Source organism: Rhinatrema bivittatum, chromosome 2 (genome assembly GCF_901001135.1).
Source record: "Rhinatrema bivittatum chromosome 2, aRhiBiv1.1, whole genome shotgun sequence".
Classification (NCBI taxonomy): domain Eukaryota; kingdom Metazoa; phylum Chordata; class Amphibia; order Gymnophiona; family Rhinatrematidae; genus Rhinatrema; species Rhinatrema bivittatum.
Window position 1 is genome coordinate 616748408 of NC_042616.1, and position 23516 is coordinate 616771923.

General features: G+C 39.4%; 1 protein-coding gene across 3 annotated transcripts in view; it reads right to left on the minus strand.

Annotated features, from left to right (window-relative positions):
* Positions 1-23516, minus strand: part of GAREM1 (GRB2 associated regulator of MAPK1 subtype 1) — a 284669-nt gene that overhangs the window by 143240 nt on the left and 117913 nt on the right. The window contains exon 3 of one of the 3 annotated variants that reach the window (XM_029591197.1): positions 22546-22644. The exons of the other annotated variants lie outside the window; for them this stretch is intronic. Within the exon in view, the coding sequence (XP_029447057.1) occupies positions 22546-22644 (99 nt within the window). The remainder of the gene's footprint in view (positions 1-22545; positions 22645-23516) is intronic. 3 annotated transcript variants of the gene reach the window in all.

A 23516-nucleotide genomic window follows, 5' to 3' on the forward strand; every position in this document is an offset into this window, starting at 1 on the left:
TGATGTTCACATGCTGGCAGAGGTTGACACCAAGTTTCCTATCTCATTTGATTCCAGCAGCAATTACCTGGCCCTTACACTTCACTAGCCTTTGCCGTGCAGAGACTCATGGCGACCGCTCAGAAGCCTATCACCTTTCCTAGCAATTTGTGAGCAGCGCTACAAGACACTTACCCACTTAACCAAATGCTTGCAGCACAGCAAGGCACTAGTATGACATTCAAGTTTAGCCACTGTGGGTAAAAGCCTGAAATATAAACTACTTTGTGCTTCCTTTGGGGGAAGACGGTGATACACAAGCCCATAATGAAACCGAAATGGATCAAGGGCACTGTTTCAGAATACAGAGAAGAAAACATTTTTTTTTTTAAAAAGCAAGAGTTAGGCTTAGCTACACCCGAAGGGCTGCTTCCATGTAATATTTAGCCCACGCAATACTGTATTAAGGACAGGGGGAAAATGTGGAGTGTTCCCTAATTGCCTTATGACACAGGCGAATGGTACTGTATTATGTTCATTTAGCTGGTTCATTTGATGTTCGCAATGTTTCTATTGTGTAAATGGATCACTCAATAAAAATTGTGATTATAAAAAGCAAGAGTTAACAGCAACTGCTGAGAATGGTGAAACTTCTTCTCCCAGCCCAGTAGAAATGTTGTTCATTCTAACAAACCACAGTCTACTGACATTTTTATTTGTAAAAGAAAACACTACAGTAGCCCTGCACATGGGGGTGGAGGAGGCGAGATGAACAGGAAGAAATATCTCACTAAAATAGCAGGCATCTGAAAAATGTATTGAAACCTGGTCAACCAGAGTCTACTTGTCCAACTAAGGGCGCTTTCGTTGGAAAGTTTGGTATAGTGAGTGGGTGGCACAATTCCTCACATACTGATCACTACAGGAGGCTTATTTATAGAGAATTAACTCAGCCACAAGCACTCTTTGTAACTGCCAGTAAGCTCTTTACAACTACACTCCATTAAATGATTACCTTCAAAACAATTCATTTGTTCTGCAGAAATGCCTTCTAATTCATTCATGATTTAAGGAAACGTGTTTCATATAAAGCTTAAAAAATAAACCATACACTTTTGTATATTCAAAATGTGCAAGGAATACAGTTTTACAAATAGATTAATACTTCCACTATATTTCACAAGTGCACTGCTGAAAAGCAGAACAAGTAATTGATAACGACTATTTGCCAAACTCACATTATACTTTATTTTCCGATCCAACTCACATATGGAAAGAGCTCTTATGTCCAATGGTCAAGTTGCTACACAAGTGCCTGCATTTCTGCTAGAAATTCAGTAATTATTATTTTTATTAATTTAGATTTAGCTCACGCCTTTTCATCAGTAGCTCAGTCTATGGACAACTTTGTTTACAAAAAAAATCAGAAGGAAGGTCTACGAGAGTGGCGAGAAAGGACGAAGAAAAAGTTATATTCAGGTACTGTAGATATTTTCCTATCTCCAGAGGATTTACAGTCTAAGGGCCTCATTACTAAGCATGTTTTCCCATAGACACAAAATGGGAGAAAAGCCTCAGTAAATCAGGCCCCAAATTTGTACCAGAAGCAATGGAGGACAAAATGAATTGCCCAAAGTCACAAGATATGTCTGTAAGATTTGCACCCTGGCTTCACTTTTTCTCAGTCCTCTGCTCTAATCACTAGGTTACTTTTAAAAGTTCTAGCAGAAATGCAGGCACTCATGTAGCCAGCTTTATTTGGCAGGTCAACCAGGGGACCTAGGAGGCTGGATGTTCAGGCAACAGCTATACTAGTATTGCTAGTTATTTAGAAAATTATGGTACTTTGTGATAAGGTATTGGAAAAGAAGCATACTGGAGAAAACTAAGCAGGGATACTGAATGCTCTTCTACTCCATGAAACTAATGGGTAACAGATATAAGAAACTGACTAATGGGTAACAGATATAAGAAACTGGAGAAAGTATTTCTTTCTACTCAACGCACAATTAAGCTACAGAATATTTTGCCGGAGGATGTGGTCAAAGCATCTGGCATAGCTGAATTTAAAAAGGATTTGGACAAGTTCCTGGAAGAAAAATCCAAACAAACAAACATTAACCAGGTAAACTTGTGAAAGCCACGGATTATATCTGGGTGTGGGCAATAAGAAATGGATCTACTTCCTAAAGATCTGGCTTGGTCTGATTCAGCATGGCATTTCTTATGTTCTTATTAACTGGGCAGATCGGATGGGATGTTTGGTCTTTTTTTGCCGCTATTTACTATGCTACTGTTGGCATTTGTTTCTCATCAACAAATGTCTATTGAAGACACAGCATTATTCTATTTAATCCGTGATCACGATGCCTGCTTATACTTAACGATGAAAGGAAGCAAAATGACTCTAGACTGCTATTTTTGTCTCGCAGTGAAGCCAGACATGACTAGAGATCAACAAAATTGCAAGGGTTTAAATGAACACTTCTAGGGATTTATGGGAGATTATTTTCATATAACAAAACACAGAAGAAAACCTGAGACATCTAATTATAGGAAGAACATCACATGAAAAGACCCATGCAAAAAGAAGTGTGAAAACCTGATATTTTAGGCGATTTCTTCTGAGACATTATGGAGACAATATTGTAAAAACAGAGACCACAGACAACTTAGATATGGTTTCCACTTCTGCATTTCTTAATAATGTGAATTACAGCTCAAACACCGATATTTTAATAAATATCTAGAAAGCTGCACAGCCAAGAACTTGGAATTAATTTTTGCAACTGCTAAACTGCTTAAGAGAGGCACTGACAAAAATGAAGAATATAACAGAAAAAAAGCTTTTTTTTTTAAATTTCTAAAGAAATGTACTGAACATTTAAGTGTAAGCATTTATAAATTCAGATGTTATTGTTGCGACAGTCGCTGCCCAAAGTCTCCACTCCGCCCTCTTTACCTCTGTGGCGACTCCCTCCAGGTCTGAAGGATGGCTGGTGCCGTGACGTCTCCCTGCCGTTCTCTCCAGCGTCCCCGGACCAGCTCGACGCTGCATATCCGCCATGCTGCCTGAAGCCTAGGGCACGCGCTCTGATTGAAGTACGAACAAGGGTACGAACCTCAGGGGCGTCCCCCTGAGATGACATCATCCGCTTCCGATATTTAAAGGTCTCTGATATCGCTAACAAACTGAGTAAGCAAGGATTCATTCTAGCTACTCTGCCTCCTCGGGCTTTACCAGGAGTACCTGCTCCTCGGGGGCCTCGCTCTCTCTTTGCCTTTTAGGTTTACTGACAGGAACCGGTACTCGATCCTTGAGGGCCCTCGTTCCTGACTATCTGCTGATTCTCTTCTGCCTGGAAGCCATCACTGTCTACATCATTGTGAGTTACCATCGCTCTCTCACAGCTTTCCCTGGAACTGGGTACTCGCTCCTCAAGGGCCTATCCTTCCCAGCTCCTGGGTACTCGCTCCTCAAGGGCCTATCCTTCCCAGCTCCTGAGCTCCCTGAGACCAATATGTGAGTGTTGTCATCTAAGTTCTGTTCATGAACTCTGTATACCCTGCCTACTCACTGTCTACAGTTTCTCAACAGCTCAGTCATCTAGGGATCACCATTCCAGTAACTGAGGGACTTCAGTCCTGCCGGGCACTACAGCTCACTACTGTCACCTCTGGTGGTTTCAAGACCTGTTTAATAAAAGAACTAGTGTGTGTCTGTCTCCATACTCTAAGCCTACTCGGTGGTCCCTCTCGGGATCTTTCCCAGGGGGCGTGGTCATCTGCCACCGGCCCAAGGATCCACCCACTATTATCTCCAGCAGTCTATACAACAGATTGCTACTCCACCTATGGAATACATCAGATTGCTACTCCTATCTGATTGCTCCTCCCACCAACATAGCGGATTATGACAGTTATTGATCACTACACACAATATATACCAACCAAGAAATGGTTAAGCAACAAAACAGCTGAAACAAAATCTAAAGAATACTAAAAGACAGTATATACAGTTGTAATTTGTATTGTGCTATTAGTGAAACACAATGGTAGATAAAGACAAGAGGGACCATCTAATCTAGCCACTGTCCTTTCCTGTTACAATTACAGACACCCCTCATTCACAAACATTTCTGGAATGTTTGTGAATCATAAAAAATTGATTCAGCATCTCCGTTCTTTTGGCACTGGTGCTACAATACTTGCTTGGTTTATATCTTTACTGAGTAGTAGGAAGCAACAGGTTCAAGTTCATCAGAAAAAAAATATAACTTCCAAGAGGAAAGTCTTATCTTCCATATTATTTAACATTTATCTCCAATCTTTGACAAAGATATTCACCATGTTAGGTGTATCTTACTATATCTATGGACGATATTTAGTTCTTCATTCCCTGTAACGCAGATGATGGTCTTCCATTACCTTTGCTGCGACTTTGTTCTAAAGCCATCAACAAATGGATAATTTCAGAAAATATTCAGGTTGATTTTAAAAGCGTAGCTCACATGTGGGCCAAGTGCAAGCAATGTAGATCTTAGAAAGCTGCAAAATATGTGCGTACGTACCTGTGCGCACATAACAAATAAGGGGGAGGTAAAGGGGCAGGGGAATGGGCAGGGGAATGGGCAGGAAAAGGGCGTTCTGGGGCAGGGCCAATTTTAAAACTGAAAAATGCAGCTTGTGTATGCTAGATATCCACTTAACTTTACTGCTGCTCCTGAGAAGGAGCAAATCTGTAGATCTCGAGTTTTAGGGCTTATAGAATAAGGTGAGGGGTCCGGGTAAACTGGGGGGCATGCAGAATGAAGAACCAGAGAGGGCGGGAAGACCTCGCTATTAACTGGACAAACTGGTGAACTACTTGCAGAACTGGGAAGGTGACTTTTGCAAGCAAGTTTTAAAATTCATAACATCCGCACGTAAAAGCCAACAAGGTCCTATGGAAGACACCTGCATGCTAGCTGTGCTTGACTAACATCTTAAAATTAGAAGCATACTTACGTGTGGTTGGTATTTTTTAAAACATATGTGCACAAGTACGCACACAATAAAAAAATTCCAGTGTATCCTTGCTCACGTATCAATATGTGCGTATATGGGCATATACGCACTCATTTTATAGTAGACCTCTAAGGTTTTAAATCTTCATAAAACTATTGTTCTCTGGACAGGGTGAAAGTAATCCCCAGAAAATTAATTCCAGATAGTTTAGATGATTTTATTTTACTAATCAATTACAAATGAAGCTAGGAATTAGGAATTATCAGAGTCATTCATCAAAATGAGTTATGGTGTTATCATGGGTGTTAGGGCCCTAAAGCCCACGATAATGCATAACGTATGTATTTATTGCATCGTGAGATCGAATGCAAATTTTTAAATTTTAGTCAAGGGGGAGGAGTTTGGGCAGGGTTTGTGAAAATGAGGGGCATTAATGCTGTGTGCGATAGCGTAGCGCACGTTTTTAACACCGGAAATAACTACACCTTTTTTCCTGGCATTAAGCTGTGCAATATGCCCAAAACAAAATTTGCAATATTTACTGTTGCTCTTGAGGAGGAGCAAATCTGTAGATCTCGAGTTTTAGGGCTTGTAGAACAAGGTGAGGGGTCCGGGTCAACTGGGGCGCATGCAGAATGAAGAACTAGAGAGGTCAGAAAGACCTCGCTATTATCTGGACAAACTGGTGGGCTACTTGCAGAACTGGGAATGTGATTTGCGCAAGCATGTTTTAAATTCACAACATCCACAAGAAAAAGCCGACAACGTGCTATGGAAGACACATGAATGCTATTAATTGCAAATTCTGTTTCAGGCATTTTTGGGCAGGGAGAGAGAGAGGGGAGGAGAGTAGTGTGAAGTGGAGTAGAGAGCGCCTCTGGGGTAGCACACATATTAGTCAACTATTTATACCACTATAGTAGGGTCATCTAGTAACTAGAGGTCAGGTTTTGGTGTTGGACTAGGGTTTGGGGGCCAGTTTTATATGCACAGTCAGAAGTACAAACAGCACAGTACACATCAATGAAGATTTGATGGGATTTGGAATGAGGAAAGATACACAAAGATGATATTTCTACAATGTTCTCTCGCCCTAGCTTGATGCATCTCTACCTGGGTACAGGGTACATACTCTGCAGTGTCCTATCTACTGAATTAAGGGAACATATGCATAAGAAATTGTGATTTTTAGATTCTTTAAATTATTGGACTATTTGACTTAGTTTTATTTGAAAATTGTCATGTTTTACTATTTTATCAATAATACATGCTATTGTTAATAATGTCATGTAGTGATTTGCACTGAACAATTTATTGGAAGAGGGTGTATGTAAGAATAAAAATGCATTTAAAAAGAAAACTCCAGGAAAGATCATGTGATGCGGTGAGACGAACAGGACATATGACTGAGGAGCTCCAGGTGCCATCCCACCAATTCATCCCTCTTATCTTGCTAATTCCTGGCAATATAATCTTACCAACACAGACCTGGAAGTTAAAAGTCTATAGGCAACTTTGCTTACAAAAAATAAGAAGGTATGTCCACAAGAGTGGCAAGAAAGGACAAAGAAAAAGTAAAACCTCAGGAAACAAAGATGGCAGAGGGGAAAGAACTTGAGACATCATGTGTGCTGAGCAATGCAGCGGTAGCAGAATTAACAAATGCAGTAGTACTAGCTCTGGAAAATAAACTGGAGAAAATATCAAACACATTTTAGAAGTGTACAGTTTTATCACAACAACTGGAGCCCAAATGGATGCTGCGGAGACCAGAATAAGCTCGTCAGAAGATTAGGTACACATGCTAGTGGCTAAAATTTTAACTTTAGAAAAACTGGCGGAGGACAGAGAAAATAGTCTAATAGTTTAAGATTTGTGGGATTGCATGAATCCATCTCAGAGCCAGAGTTGTCTAAAATGCTTGAGGAATAGCTAGTGTGAGACTTCAGCAGAACGAACATATGGGGGGAGTTTATTATTGAACGTGCACACTGTCTAGGTAGTCATAGCCAAAATCTTAAACTTTGTGCTCAAAATTGTCATCATCTAGAGTTACAACAAAAAAAGAGACTTACAATCCCCATTAATGACTTGATTTTAAAAGATGAATAACCCAGTGCTCTTCACCTTAAACCAAATATTGTGGACGCTGCACAACTAACAAAGTTCAATGACCATCATACTAGGCTTCCTCGTCTGGGCTTTCGCCAAATCAACTCGGCCTTATAAATAATCATAGGTCATATTAGTAAAGTTATTTTTTTAAGAATTTTTCTCTTATGCAATTAAAATTCACCAAAACAAGGCAGTATTTAGCCTGAAGTAATATCATGCTTTTTGCAAATCCAACATTGAAGATTTCAACTTATCTTTCAGCGCTTCAGTATGTGAAAATTATCAATCTTAAGCCTTAACAATAGTCGCAGTGCTGATGACCCGACACGGAGCCGTGTTTCGGACTGCTTTCACCATCTGTCAGTCCTTCTTCAAGGGTAGTACTTCTGCGTCAAAACAATAATTTACATCAGCATTAAAAAGTCTTAGCTGAACCATAAAAAGTTTATGCGTGGACTATAGTTATCAAAGAAACAGCCGTCTGAGCGCCCTGGTACTTACACAGTTGTTGAACTCTTTTCGAAAATGGCGCTTCAGCGTTTTTCATGGCATTTCCGGTATCTCCCGGAACCCCTGCTTTAAATGAAACCTTGACGTCATACAACTCCTCCTACCTGTCAAATGACAACCTCCACGCCCCAAAAATTAAATGAGCGTATACCATTCAATGGAAGCATTAAGCCCAGCAGGGCTGACGGTGTTTAACCTAAAAATCCACTGCTGTTCTTTTGTGTTGAGAACTTTATTGATATTTCCTCCTCGGGGGTGATGTTGAATTTTTTCTAAAATTCTCCATCGCAACATATCAAATGAATGTTGGAACTCTTTACAATGCATTGCCACAGGAGCTGTCAGTTTTTCTGTAGTGATACAGCTGCGATGTTCTATTAAACGTGTGCGGATCATCCTTTTTGTTCTTCCTACGTAGCAGAGTCTGCACGGGCATTCAATAAGATAGACTACGTGAGTGGACCGACAATCTGTATAATGATGAGCAGTATGTAAATACCCTCTTGCCTCTGTCCAGGTCTCTCCAGTAATAGCTTGGTTACACATCGAACATCCTGTGCATGGCCAGGTGCCATGTGGTAAAATATCTTCTGATGGTTCTTGTAGAAACGAATGTATCACTGTATCTCCAATATTGCGTCCTCTACTGTAGGCAATAATAGGGTTGTTCTGAAACAGATCATTATGCAATCGTAAGACAGACCAATGATATAGGATTGAACGTGCAATAGAGGCAGCTCTGTCAGAAAAAGGAATTGTGCAGACCAAAGGGGAGGAATTATCAATGGTTTTATCCAACAATAACCAACATCTTTGTGCATTTGTGGCTCTTTTCCAAGCAGTCTTAATATATCGTATTGGATATCCTCGTTGTAAAAGTCTTATGGCTAGTTGTTCTGCCTGTAGCTGAAATTGCTCCCCAGTACTGCAAATTCGTTTTAACCTCAAGAATTGCCCTATTGGCAAATTTTTCCGCAACTGATAGGGGTGAAAACTGGAAAAGTGCAACAGGGTATTACGTTCACAAGGTTTACGGAAAATCGTAGTTGCCAACTTGTTAGCATTCTTAGAAATATGAATGTCCAAAAAATCAATGTGCTCGTGATGAAAAACCATGGTAAACTGTAAATTACTGTCCAAAGAATTAATCCAATTCAAAAAATGCATAAGTGTATCTTGATTACCGTGCCACAAAAAAAACACGTCATCAATGTATCTAGTCCAATGTGAGACATTTAGAAATTCCACAGCATCATATAAACAAGACTCTTCGAACTGTGTTACATAAAGATTAGCCAGACTGGGGGCCATAGTGGCCCCCATCGCAGTTCCATGTATCTGCTTATACCACGTTTTTTGAAACATAAAAAAATTTTGGCAGAGAGCTATCTCTGTCAACTGCATCAAAAATGTGGTAGGGATGCGATGTGGCCGTACTCGTTTGTTTAAAGTAGTCTCTATAATATTAAGAGCCGCCCGCTGAGGGATGCTGGTATACAATGCCTGGATGTCCATTGTGACTAATAGGGTGTCCTGCACATTATCTATTTCATCAAGTTTCACCAGCATATGTTTTGTATCTTTACAAAAAGACTTCGATTGAGACACGAAAGGCTGTAGCACTACATCAACAAAAGTAGACAGAGGCTCCAGGAGAGAACCAATAGTGGTTACTATTGGACGTCCTGGTGGGTCCGCCATATCCTTGTGGATTTTAGGGACCATATAAATCGTGGGAGCCATCGGATGTTCAACAACAAGATAACGCGCTTCTCTAGGGGTAAGACAACCCAGATTTAGAAATTCATTAACCAATATCGTAATGTGTTCCTGCAATTCAACCGTGGGATCACTGCTCAACACTTCATACTTGGTTGGATCTTGTATGTGTTGTAACACTTTTGAAACATAAGCTGTTGTATAACATAAGCCGTGGTATAAGCAGATACATGGAACTGCGATGGGGGCCACTATGGCCCCCAGTCTGGCTAATCTTTATGTAACACAGTTCGAAGAGTCTTGTTTATATGATGCTGTGGAATTTCTAAATGTCTCACATTGGACTAGATACATTGATGACGTGTTTTTTTTGTGGCACGGTAATCAAGATACACTTATGCATTTTTTGAATTGGATTAATTCTTTGGACAGTAATTTACAGTTTACCATGGTTTTTCATCACGAGCACATTGATTTTTTGGACATTCATATTTCTAAGAATGCTAACAAGTTGGCAACTACGATTTTCCGTAAACCTTGTGAACGTAATACCCTGTTGCACTTTTCCAGTTTTCACCCCTATCAGTTGCGGAAAAATTTGCCAATAGGGCAATTCTTGAGGTTAAAACGAATTTGCAGTACTGGGGAGCAATTTCAGCTACAGGCAGAACAACTAGCCATAAGACTTTTACAACGAGGATATCCAATACGATATATTAAGACTGCTTGGAAAAGAGCCACAAATGCACAAAGATGTTGGTTATTGTTGGATAAAAACCATTGATAATTCCTCCCCTTTGGTCTGCACAATTCCTTTTTCTGACAGAGCTGCCTCTATTGCACGTTCAATCCTATATCATTGGTCTGTCTTACGATTGCATAATGATCTGTTTCAGAACAACCCTATTATTGCCTACAGTAGAGGACGCAATATTGGAGATACAGTGATACATTCGTTTTCTACAAGAACCATCAGAAGATATTTTACCACATGGCACCTGGCCATGCACAGGATGTTCGATGTGTAACCAAGCTATTACTGGAGAGACCTGGACAGAGGCAAGAGGGTATTTACATACTGCTCATCATTATACAGATTGTCGGTCCACTCACGTAGTCTATCTTATTGAATGCCCGTGCAGACTCTGCTACGTAGGAAGAACAAAAAGGATGATCCGCACACGTTTAATAGAACATCGCAGCTGTATCACTACAGAAAAACTGACAGCTCCTGTGGCAATGCATTGTAAAGAGTTCCAACATTCATTTGATATGTTGCGATGGAGAATTTTAGAAAAAATTCAACATCACCCCCGAGGAGGAAATATCAATAAAGTTCTCAACACAAAAGAACAGCAGTGGATTTTTAGGTTAAACACCGTCAGCCCTGCTGGGCTTAATGCTTCCATTGAATGGTATACGCTCATTTAATTTTTGGGGCGTGGAGGTTGTCATTTGACAGGTAGGAGGAGTTGTATGACGTCAAGGTTTCATTTAAAGCAGGGGTTCCGGGAGATACCGGAAATGCCATGAAAAACGCTGAAGCGCCATTTTTGAAAAGAGTTCAACAACTGTGTAAGTACCAGTGCGCTCAGACGGCTGTTTCTTTGATAACTATAGTCCACGCATAAACTTTTTATGGTTCAGCTAAGACTTTTTAATGCTGATGTAAATTATTGTTTTGACGCAGAAGTACTACCCTTGAAGAAGGACTGACAGATGGTGAAAGCAGTCCGAAACACGGCTCCGTGTCGGGTCATCAGCACTGCGACTATTGTTAAGGCTTAAGATTGATAATTTTCACATACTGAAGCGCTGAAAGATAAGTTGAAATCTTCAATGTTGGATTTGCAAAAAGCATGATATTACTTCAGGCTAAATACTGCCTTGTTTTGGTGAATTTTAATTGCATAAGAGAAAAATTCTTAAAAAAATAACTTTACTAATATGACCTATGATTATTTATAAGGCCGAGTTGATTTGGCGAAAGCCCAGACGAGGAAGCCTAGTATGATGGTCATTGAACTTTGTTAGTTGTGCAGCGTCCACAATATTTGGTTTAAGGTGAAGAGCACTGGGTTATTCATCATTATTGGCTTACTCCCAATACTTTTCGTTCATAATTTGAAGTCCTGCTCTACTGTATTTGATTTTAAAAGAGCCATGCGTGCGCTATATACATTTTCAGAAGAGCCAAGACACGCACAAAACCCATGTTATGCGCCAAAGTTACGGGCCTCTCCAAAGGGGCGGGCCAGTGAGGCGGGGCGGGGGATGGGCCAGAACAACGCCATTAGCCACTGTCCCAGGTAAGTGCATGCTGGCCGGCTGCTGGCACGTGGAAGATACTGCTCCTCCGGAGTAGAAGTATTGAAAAAAAGGAAGTAGGAATAGTTTAGGGGTCAGGGAGGAAAGGGGAACAGGGAGGAAGGATAGGTTTAGGGAAGTTCCCTCCCAGTCCGCTCCTTAATTGGAGTGGACTGAGAGGGAACTGGTAAAATCCTACCTGCATCGCTGCGTGTATTTTTTTAAGATCCCCCTCCTGTTGCACATGTGACAGACATCCATCCGCACATGCGCATGGATTTTGTATTTTATAATACGTGCGCTCGTTTTTTTTTTAAATTGACCCCTAAATGTGTAACTTAGAACGTGGCGGGACTAAGTACCCCATTCAAATGGGAAAAGGTTCTGGCATACTTGAATAGATTAAAATGTACAATTGCTTTTTTACAGGAAACCCATATGTTAAATAAGGAACACCTTAAATTAAAAAAGAAATGGGTTAATCAAGTGTACACATGTCAGGGATCCTCTAAAAGTCATGGAGTTGCAATTCTAATTCACATTCACAGATCTACTTCATCTCTATGGCAAAAATCCATACTAGATCTCAAGAGAAAATATGTTATAGTATTATGGAATTTATGTGGTAAACTCACTATTTTGGCTTCCATCTATAGTCTGAACCAATATGACCATAATTTTTTTTTTACATTATTTCACTTGGCCCAGCATAGATTATCTTAGGTGGAGACCTGAATTATATAACCAACCCCATATTAGACCGGCAATCTAGTAGCCCACTATAACCATTGGAATCTACAAAACACGTAAAATGTTTACGAAGTACGTTAAAGGTATTGGATATATGGAGAGCAGTAAACCCAAATACTAAAGACTATACCTACTAAGCTAGGTCTCATGACTCTAAAACATGGATAGATTATCTGCTTCTTTCACATAATCTTTTTTATTGGATTCAGAGCTCTACTATTGAATCATTGGTTATCTCAGATCACTGCCAGTCACATGCGTGCTTATCCCTGATAGCGTGAACAATATGTATTCTAATTGGAAGGTGCCTATATGGGTAGTGCAAGATAACATTTTTTTGAAAATTTACAGTCCAAATGGGTGGAATATGAAATGAATAGTTCTCAATATAAACCAGATTCAATACTATTTTAGGAAGCGTTTAAGGAGATGCTGAGAGGGGTTATTATTAGTTATACAATAAGTAATAAAATGGGAGCTGGATAAAGACATACTGAACTTAACCCAGCAGCTGATTAAACATAAAAAGATGCTAAATAAGAAGAATATAGAAATATTTTTTGTTAACACAAAAGATATTACATGCAAAACTACTTCAAAGGGCCATCTCTTCTTTTATTCTCCCGTAAACGTATTCTTATATGGGAATAAAGCATGCAAAATGCTAGCTAATTTGATGAGAGGTAGGCCTTGGCCTTTCTACCTTGTCTGGTGACATTTCAGACCTATTTGCCTTGCTCTAGGTCTTTCCAAGCCTTCTATCTTTACTCTGCAGCCTTCCAGGTCTACCTTCCTCATTTTGGACCCTTCCAAGCTTCCTGGTCTTGCTCTGTAGTATTTCAGGCCCACCTACCATACTCTGTGCCCTCTTAGGCTTTCCTGCTCTACCTTGTGGCCTCTGGGCCATCTAGGTTCGTCTGGCCTGCCTTGTGCCCTGTTTGGGCTTTCTTGTTTCCTATTGCCTGTCTAATACTGTCTTTCTCCATTCCTTGTCTAGTCCTGTCTCTGCCTAGTCTTGTCCTTATCTTAACCAGCTCAGTCCAGTCCCTTGTATGCTATCCCAGGCCTTGCCATTGCCTCTGCTCCAGGCCTTGCCCTCAACTCCAGCCTTGTCTCCAGTTCTGCCAGTACTTAGTTCCAGCTCTCAGTCTGTACCTAGTACCAGCCCTGCCTATATCCAGCTCCTGTCTACCCTCAGTACCAATCCAGCCTCTAGCCCTGACTGTATCCACAGCTCCTACCTGCCATTAATATCAACCTTGCCTCTAACCTTGTCCATATCCAGCTCACAGTCTGTGTCTGAATCCAGCAGCAACCATGATGTTCTCTGGAAGGCAAGCCCCCAGAACCCAAGGGCTCAACCTGTGGAAGAGAGGGCTGTTTAGGCAGAAGAACCTATAGTCCTGCCCTGCAGCCCTGTACCGCTTCTGCGGGGGTGATCCTTGACTCTCGATTGCCACCCCGTGATACTTGGAAACATCTTCTAATCAAATAAGTAAAATTTTCCAGAACTATTATAGGGAATTATATTTGGCTGAGGCAGAAGAAAACATAGAAAGAAAAAGGTTTCTCGGTGAGATCCTTCAGCCTACTTTATCCCCTCAACAATTAGTTGAATGCTCCTCTGCAAATTTCAAAATATTATCTTTTATTAAAGATCTTCATAATTTTAAATTGCCAGGTCCCTGTTCTAGAAATCCTTGTATCCATTGATATTAAATAGTCTTAAGGATTTGTTTGACAAGATGATTATTAATAGAAAGATGCCAAACTACTTGAAGATGGCACTTTTATTGTACTACCTAAACCAGGCAGAGACCAACAATTACCAACCTCTTATTGGCCTATTTCTTTATTGAACCAGGAAATAAACATATGTGGAAAAATTCTAGCCAATAGACTTAAGCTAGTTCTTCCAGATTTGATAGCAATAATATAGGCTGGGTTTGTCAGTGAAAGAAGATCAAGTATAAATGTAAGGTGCATTCTAGTACTATTAAGTTATGTGCTAGATCCCAAATTAAAGACCCATTATTTGTGAGCATTGACGCGGAAAAGGCTTTTGACAGGGTCTTATGATCCTTCTTGCATACAGTATTGGATAAGTTTGCTTTCATGATTTTATCAAAGAACATAAGAACATGCCATACTGGGTCAGAACAAGGGTCCATCAAGCCCAGCATCCTGTTTCCAACAGTGGCCAATCCAGGCCATAAGAACCTGGCAAGTACCCAAAAACTAAGTCTAGTCCATGTTACCGTTGCTAGTAATAACAGTGGCTATTTTCCAAGTCAACTTAATTAATAGCAGGTAATGGATTTCTCCTCCAAGAACTTATCCAATCATTTTTTAAACAGAGCTACACTAACCACATCCTCGGGCAACAAATTCCAGAGTTTAATTGTGCGTTGAGTGAAAAAGAACTTTCTCCAATTAGTTTTAAATGTGCCACATGCTAACTTCATGGAGTGCCCCCTAGTCTATTATCCGAAAGAGTAAATAACTGATTCACATTAACCCACTCTAGACATCTCATGATTTTAAAACTCATATCCCCCCTCAGCCATCTCTTCTTCAAGCTGAAAAGTCCTAACCTCTTTAGTCTTTCCTCATAGTCTTTCTCCATTGCAACTATATCTTTTTTGAGATGCGGCGACCAGAATTGTACACAGTATTCAAGGTGCGGTCTTCACCATGGAGCGATATAGAGGCATTATGACATTTTCCGTTTTATTCCCCTTTCTAATAATTACCAACATTCTGTTTGCTTTTTTGACTGCCACAGCACACTGAACCGAGTTATCCACTATGATGCCTAGATCTCTTTCTTGGGTGGTAGCTCCTAATATGAAACCTGACATGGGTTATTTTTCCCTATATGCATCACCTTGCACTTATCCACATTAAATTTCATCTGCCATTTGGATGCCCAATTTTCCTGTCTCAGAAGGTTTTCCTGCAATTTATCACAATCTGCTTGTGATTTAACTACTCTGAACAATTTTGTATCATCTGCAAATTTGATTACCTCACTTTCATATTTCTTTCCAGATCATTTATAAATACATTGAAAAGTATGGGTCCCAATACAGATCCCTGAGGCACTCCACTGCCCCACTCCCTTCCACTGAGAAAATTGTCCATTTAATCCTACTCTCTGTTTCCTGTCTTTTAGCCAGTTTGTAATCCACGAAAGGACATCACAACCTATCCCATGACTTTTTAACTTTCCTAGAAGCCTCTCATGAGGAACTTTGTCAAATGCCTTCTGAAAATCCAAATATACTACATCTACTGGTTCATCTTTAGCTACATGTTTATTAACTCCTTCAAAAAAGTGAAGCAGATTTGTGAGGCAAAACTTGCCTTGGGTAAAACCATGCTGACTTTGTTCCATTAAACTATGTCTTTCTATATGTTCTGTGATTTTGATATTTAGAACACTTTCCACTATTTTTCCTGGCACTGAAGTCAGGCTAACTGGTCTGTAGTTTCCCAGATCGCCCCTGGAGCCCTTTTCAAATATTGGGGTTACATTAGCCACCCTCCAGTCTTCAGGTACAATGGATGATTTAAATGATAGGTTACAAATTTTTACTAATACGTCTGAAATTTCATTTTTTAGTTCCTTCAGTACCCTAGGATGCACACCATCCGGTCCAGGTGATTTGCTACTCTTTAGTTTGTCAATCTGGCCTACTACATCTTCCAGGTTCACAGTGATTTTGTTCAGTTTATCTGACTCATCACCCCTGAAAACCATCTCCGGAATGGTATCTCCCCAATATCCTCATTAGTAAACACGGAAGCAAAGAATTCATTTAGTCTTTCTGCAATTGCCTTATCTTCCCTAAGAGCCCCTCGGTCATCTAATGGTCCAACCGACTCCCTCGCAGGTTTCTTGCTTTGGATATATTTTAAAAAGTTTTTATTATGAGTTTTTGCCTCTATGGCCAACTTGATTTCAAATTCTCTCTTCGCCTGCCTTATCAGTGTTTTACACTTACCTTGACAATGCTTATGTTTTATCCTATTTTATTCAGATGGATCCTTCTTCCAATTTTTGAAGGATGATTTTTTGGCTAAAATAGCCTTTTTCACCTCACCATTTAACCATGATGGTGATCGTTTTGCCTTCCTTCCACCTTTCTTAATGCGTGGAATACATATGGACTGTGCCTCTAGGATTGTATTTTTAAACAGTGTCCAAGCCTGTTGAACACTTTTAACCTTTGCTGCTGTACCTTTTAGGTTTTTTCTAACTATTTTCCTCATTTTATCAAAGTTTCCCTTTTGAAAGTTTAGTGTTAGTGTTAGAGCTGCAGATTTACTTATTGTCCCCCTTCCAGTTATTAGTTTAAATTTGATCATGTTATGATCACTGTTGCCAAGTGGCCCCACCACCGTTACCTCTTCTCACCAAATCCTGCGTTCCACTAAGAATTAAATCTAAAATAGCTCCCTCTCTTGTTGGTTCCTGAACCAATTGCTCCATGAAGCAATCATTTATTACATCTAGGAACTTTATGTCTCTAGCAAGTCCTGATGTTACATTTACCCAGTCAATATTGGGGTAATTGAAATCTCCCATTGTTATTGCACTGCCAAATTGGTTTGCTTCCCTGATTTCTCTTAGCATTTCATCATCTGTCTGACCATTTTGTCCAGGTGGACGGTAGTGTACTCCTATCACTATACTCTTACCCAACACACATGGGATTTCTACCCATATAGATTCTACTGAGTATTTAGTCTCTTGTTTGATCTTTATCCTGTTGGATAGGCTGAAGGATCTAAATATGTATACCCTGGAAGAGAGGAGCAAAGGAGATATAATACAAACCTTCAGATACCGGAAAGATTTTAATGATGCATGAATGTCAAACCTTTTCCTTTGGAAAGAAAACTATAGAATTAGGGGTCATGATACAGAACTCCAGGGGGGATGACTCAGAAACAACATCTGAAATATTTTGCCACAGAGAGGGTGGTAAATGCTTGGAATGTCCTTACGGAAGAGGTGATAAGAACAAAAATAATAAAATTCAAAAAGGCATGGGATAAGCACTAAAGACTAGAGGTTAGAAATGAAGCTTGGAGGTAACCTGTATGGAGTGGCAGTTACTACCATAAGAAACTTGCCGGGTAGACTAGATGGAACATTTGTTCTTTTACTGCTGTCATTATAATATTGCTATGTCATGGTATATAGGATTGTTCATTAATACAAAATCTTTGGGGAATGGTCTTCAAATATGTCTATTATTCTAAACTGTCAACTTCTGAATATATCTCCTCTTTGTGTTTTGGGTATTATATCTGACATTATTGGGTGCTCAAAATTTGATTTGCTTTTTTATATTAAAAGTAATATGTATTGCCGAAAAATATATTTTAACTAAATCGATCTCAAATGCAAGTCCTTCCCTAAATTTTTGGATGGCTGAATTGACTGATCTTCTCAATTTGGATTATAAAACATGGACACTGAAACCTCCAAATCATATCTTTCAGAACGATGAAAACTAGAGTGCCTACATTGGGAGCCTGCCTAGAGACATACAAAACGTATTATTAGATATGCAGTGATGTTTTAGTTACCCGTGTACTCAAGCAAATTTATAATGGGCTGGGCTTGGGAATTGTGGTTGTTCGTGTTATTTGTGTGAAAATCTAATAAATATATTTACAAAAAAAAATACCCTCCAATTTCACAGTCTCCTCCCCACAACTAAGGTCCTCTGTGCCAATTCCATGGTCTCTTAAATTCTGATATTGTTTTTGCTTCCATCACTTCTAGTGAGAGTTCCATGCACCGTTTCTGTGCAGAAATATTTATTTTCCTGTTGTCTGTCACACAACTATCAGTTGTGCACACTAAAAAAAAGAAAAAAAGAACAGCAGCAGCCCAGTACACAAAGTAAGGTTTCCACTACGTTACACACATGCACAACTTTAAACCACTGGCCCACAGCTCATCCTTCTCAGGGCACATCATCAAGTAGAGTGTGGTAGAACTTTTCACTTTAATTAGATCTCAGTGCCTTCTCCTCACTGCTACTGCCAACGCCTCTTGCCTTGAGATATGGGGAATGGGTTAAGGGAGTGGAGCATGCTGCTTGAATTTCATCTGAGTGCCTGACCTCTTTTCCCTACTTTTTTCCCTGTGCCCGTTTAGAGGAAAAAAATGGACCAGTTCTTCTGCTGACTTTATGATAACTCTTCCCCACTCCATGCACTCGTGGGATTTACCAATAGTATATTTTCTGGCTGCATCACAGTTTACTACTTATATCATAATGGTGATGAAGGATGACTAGAGGAAATAAATGGATCAGCAATTGCATCCATTTTACGAACTGTATGCAAGGAGGTCTCCGAAATTAACAAATAAGTTGCAGGATATTATAATATTCATAAAAAAATATTTAATATTGACAGGAAGTGGCTTGAGAAACTACCAAATCACAGGCATTTTTGTTTTGACAAGGAAAAATGGCTTGAATTGGAGAGGGGCATTCACCAATGGCTAAGCAGTGAACAACAGAAAAAAACATTGTGTAACAATTACCCATGTCAATATACGTGCAAACATAATTGCGAGATTTCATGGGTTTGATGACTTTAAAGCTAACAAAGGTTTTCATATTTTAAAAAGTTATAGTTGATCTTTCAGTTAAGAGTTAAATCCTCTATGGAACAGCACTTCTGATCATACATTATATAAACAAAGCATGCTAGTCATTTACAACTGGTAAACATGGGATAAAGTATCATGTGCATTTGATCTGCCTAGCTGCAGAATACCATAAGACAAGGGCACAGATGTTGCTAGCATTGTAACAAGAGGCTCTAAAAACAGCAATTTCACACTCATGTTAGTTGCTGCTGATGTACTCACTCAAGGATAATCTTCAAGCAGAAGAACATGCCTAAAGGAATTTTCCCTACCAATACTGTTGAAAAGGTAAATAAATAAGTCTTTATTGAGAAACTGGGAACAAACAGTATGAGGCAGAGAAAACGGGCTTTTTTTCAAAACCCCAAAAACAAAATAGTGTTTGCTAATCTTTGTTTGCCGTACACACCTTAATATGAGTATGGAAGGCGGCTGTACTGAACCACAGTGATTAAAGGACACGCAACAAAACTCCTGCAGCCTCTCAACATTGAAGTGAATAAATGCTTCAAGCTGCATCTAAGAAAATTATGGGATGAGTAGATGATACAGCAGCAACTTAGATAAAAGGCAGGCATTTTAGGAAAGCAGCTTTTGAAACTTTTAGTGGGTAGAGAAAGGTTATTTATTATTTATTTTATTTATATTATTTAAAAATGTTTGTATACCGCTTCTACATAGGTAGAGGTCTAGGTGGTTTACAGGCATTAAAATATACATGAATCATAAATAAAAATGAAATAAACTTCAAAATAAAAATAGAAGTAAATAAAATGGTACAAACTTGCCATGACCATACCCAATTCTACATCAGTAAACTCACTTCCTAACAAACTGCATTCAGTCTTGGTATCTTCGGTTAGCAGATTTTGCGGCGCATTGGGTTCGTCAGCAGGTTTGTCAGTTCAGTTTTGGCTTCCATCATAAATTTGCTCTGTGAATCAATGTTTGTAATTCATTGTATCATCTTCCTTTCTGATATTGAGATTAGCAGCAATTTCACTAGCAGAGGCTTCCTCATTGTATGTTTGTGCCCAGCTTCTTATAACTTTTTTTTTTTTTTTTACTGCTGTCATAGACACTTGCCTCTAACCTGATTGTTTAAATGTTTTTAATTTTAAGTTTATTTTTATTCTTGATTATATTTTTACCCTATAATCTTTTGAGGAGTTTATCATAAGATGTGCAACCCTCATTCATAAACTGTGATTTCTGAGTCTGACAAATGAAACAAAATAAAACAAAAGACAGTGGAAGCCACAGTTTATGGTATAGGTTTTAGGATATGCATACAAATAATACATAGGCTAAAACCATTTAAAGTATGTAACAAAGATGTAAATGTGGCAAAGCACTATCTGTACAAGAACAAAATTAGTTAACAGAAAACCCACAAAGTAGCTGAGAAGAAATGCCACTTTTAGAAGGCTAATATGTTTAAAGATGTAGGGTTTGGGAACAAAAGGTCTCTTCCTCAGGCAATGTCAACTACCCAGCAACTAAAGGCAATGTTACATGTACACTCGAGTGAAATGACCTCTGCATACAGAGCCCACATTTACAGCTGGTCTTTTAATCTGGATGTTTTTTTGAAGCTACTCTCTCTGATCTGAGAAGCTACAGTGCTACCCTTTGAGTACGCTGCCTACCCAGAAGCACAGATCCAATTGTTTCACATGACAGCTGCACTCCAGCTGAGTAAGAAGAATCTCTACCAAATCTGGCAGAAAGGAAGTAACACATTTGTATTCAGGAAAAGAGGGGGCTTCACATTTTTAAAAAGGGGAAGATCAAGAGAGAAATGGAAGCACTGGTTTATCCACCACAATATGAGAGACTGGGATTATGATTATTAAATAGATTTAGATACCGCCTACCCAAAGCAATGAATAACATTAAAAACAACTAAAGCTATACAAAAATCACATTTATCTCTTCAACCAAACACCACCAATCTTGCCCACTCATCTCATCCAAAAAAGATCCATTTTAGCAAATTATTTCAGACATTGCAACTGCAAACCAGATAGGTATGGGGCACTGCAAGTTATGTTTTAAGTCGATACCCAAATCAGCAAATCCTCTTATGTGCTGCAAAAGACAGGGAGATACTTACTGTGCCTGAATGCAATTCGTTTTCAAGAACTGGAAAGCAGAATACTCATTGTTAGGCATTGGGCAAACAGGGAGAAGACCCTGTTAAATATGTTAATCAAGTTGGAAAAGGGTACACCTAGTGTAACAAAAAGTAGGTGCATACCATCACCTTGCATTTCAGTATTTTTATTGGCCCTCCAGTAAGTTCAAACAGTAGCGTGTAATGTGGGCAGGGGCACTAGCTGTGAGTGGAAGGGGCTGGCACTAACTCATCAGCAGGGTATTGGCAGAGTAGAGGAGTAGTGAGACAAACTAGAATATGCATTGCCCTATGTATACAAAAATAAACAGGCATATAATCATTTTACATAATTTCTGGACATGGTCTCATTTTGGTTTCACATTTTACTATTTATTTTATTTTATTTCTCACTTCCTCCTCTATCATTTGTCAGAGGCTGCTGGTTGCCATTTGAAAAGCTCCAAATGTGGCTTGGTCTCTGATAAGCTATAAGAGGAGGAGCCCACAGTGAGCAAATACGGTTCTAACTGGCCACATGTCAATTCTTCACTGGAGCTCTGTTTTCAAACTGTAACAGTCATAAAGCCAGGGGAAAATGTTCTAATTTCCTATGGCCTCACTCCACCCAAAAGGAATGACAATAAATAAATACAACTTCTCCTTGAAAATTTTACATAAATGGCATACCTTCTGCCATCGTGAAAAGGAGGAGTGATCCATGAAAAAAAACAAATGGAAGAACAGGGTTTTGAAAGTAGCTAATCTACTCCCATAAATGTACAATTTTCCAAAGCATTATTTAGAAACAAAATTTTAACACATTAGCATTTTAACTATCTTCCATGGTATGATTAGTGATGATGGCAAAAAAAAAAAAAACAACTCTCTCTCAGGCTGATCTCATCATGTGAGCACTGGTTGATCTGGAAAGGTTACCACAACACAACTACAAAATTCAAATCAATGGCACAAAATGTGAGAAAAGGCAAGTGTGGATAAGCAGACAGTAGGGAGTCAGCAGAATAAGCTGCTCAGGCAGAGAACATTAGGCTTACCTAGAAGTCCCTTTAGAAGTAACATACGCACAAGTTGTCAATCACCAGCCACATTAGCAGCAACCCAAATCAAAAACAGATATTCAATTATTTTGTTACTTTTAATCTTAAAACTGAAGTTCTTCAGCCACTTGTTTAGGGATTTTTAAAAAATGAAATTAGATATGGTGACTTAAAAAGGTGGCCAGGGTGAAACACGTCATTGCTCCACATCACTGAAGACATCATCAGAATTTACATCAGACTTTAACACTATAGCAAGGTCAGGAGGTCACACAGACAGGGAGACTGAATTTGTCTCTCACCGTTAGGAGGTCTTCCCTCAAGAGAGCAGGGTTGAGAGACCTTGGCAGGGTAGTGTGGGGAAGCTGCCTGTGTTATATCAGTCTCCAGTGGTCTCCAATCTGGCATGTTTCATTAAAAAATTGTTAAAAACGAAGAAAAAAAAAAAGGTTAAAAAAATTAATATACAAAGAATTAGCAATATATACCTTACTAATATAAATCTTGTTCTGACAAAAATATTAGACCACATTTACTAAAAAGATAGCTTATAATCCTCCCCCTTCAAAAAAAGAAAAAACAAAAAGAAACATAGAATATGACAGCAAAAGAAAACCTCAAGACTCATCTAGTATGCTTAATGTTTTTCACCTGAACAGTAGCCTTGCTTCTTTGCAGCTAAGGATCCTCAGAGCCTATTTCATACTTTTCTGTATTCTGATACTCTTTCTGTCTCCATCACCCCTGTGGTACATTAACAAAACCTGTTTTATTTGTCTGTGTCCAGTTTGGTCTCATTGTATGATCTGCATTGTTAAAGAGTCGGATCGAATGACCCTGAACATCCTGACACGGCTCTTTAAGTATAGGCATAGCATTACAATCCTGTGCCATTCAACCTGACTGTCGTATGTAAAATCTCCATCTTGAAATATTGCGACACACACGGGGGAATTTTAAAAGCCCTGCACGCACCAAAAGCAGGAGATGCGTGTCCAAGTTGGGCCGGCGCGTGCAGAGCAGATTTTATAAGTCGCCCATGTACGCGCATATCTCCCGCCGCACACACAAGTGAAAAGTTTCTAAAAAGGAGTGGCGCGTAGGCATAATCTGCGTGGGGCATGAGCACGTCGGGGCCTGGCCAAAAACTGCACGCACAAATACTTGCGCGCGTCAGGAGTCCCCGCCACATAAACTTACTACTACTATGAATGGCATAGAGGTATTAAACCAAAACATTCTAGGCTACTCAGTGGGGTTTTAAGGGTCAAGG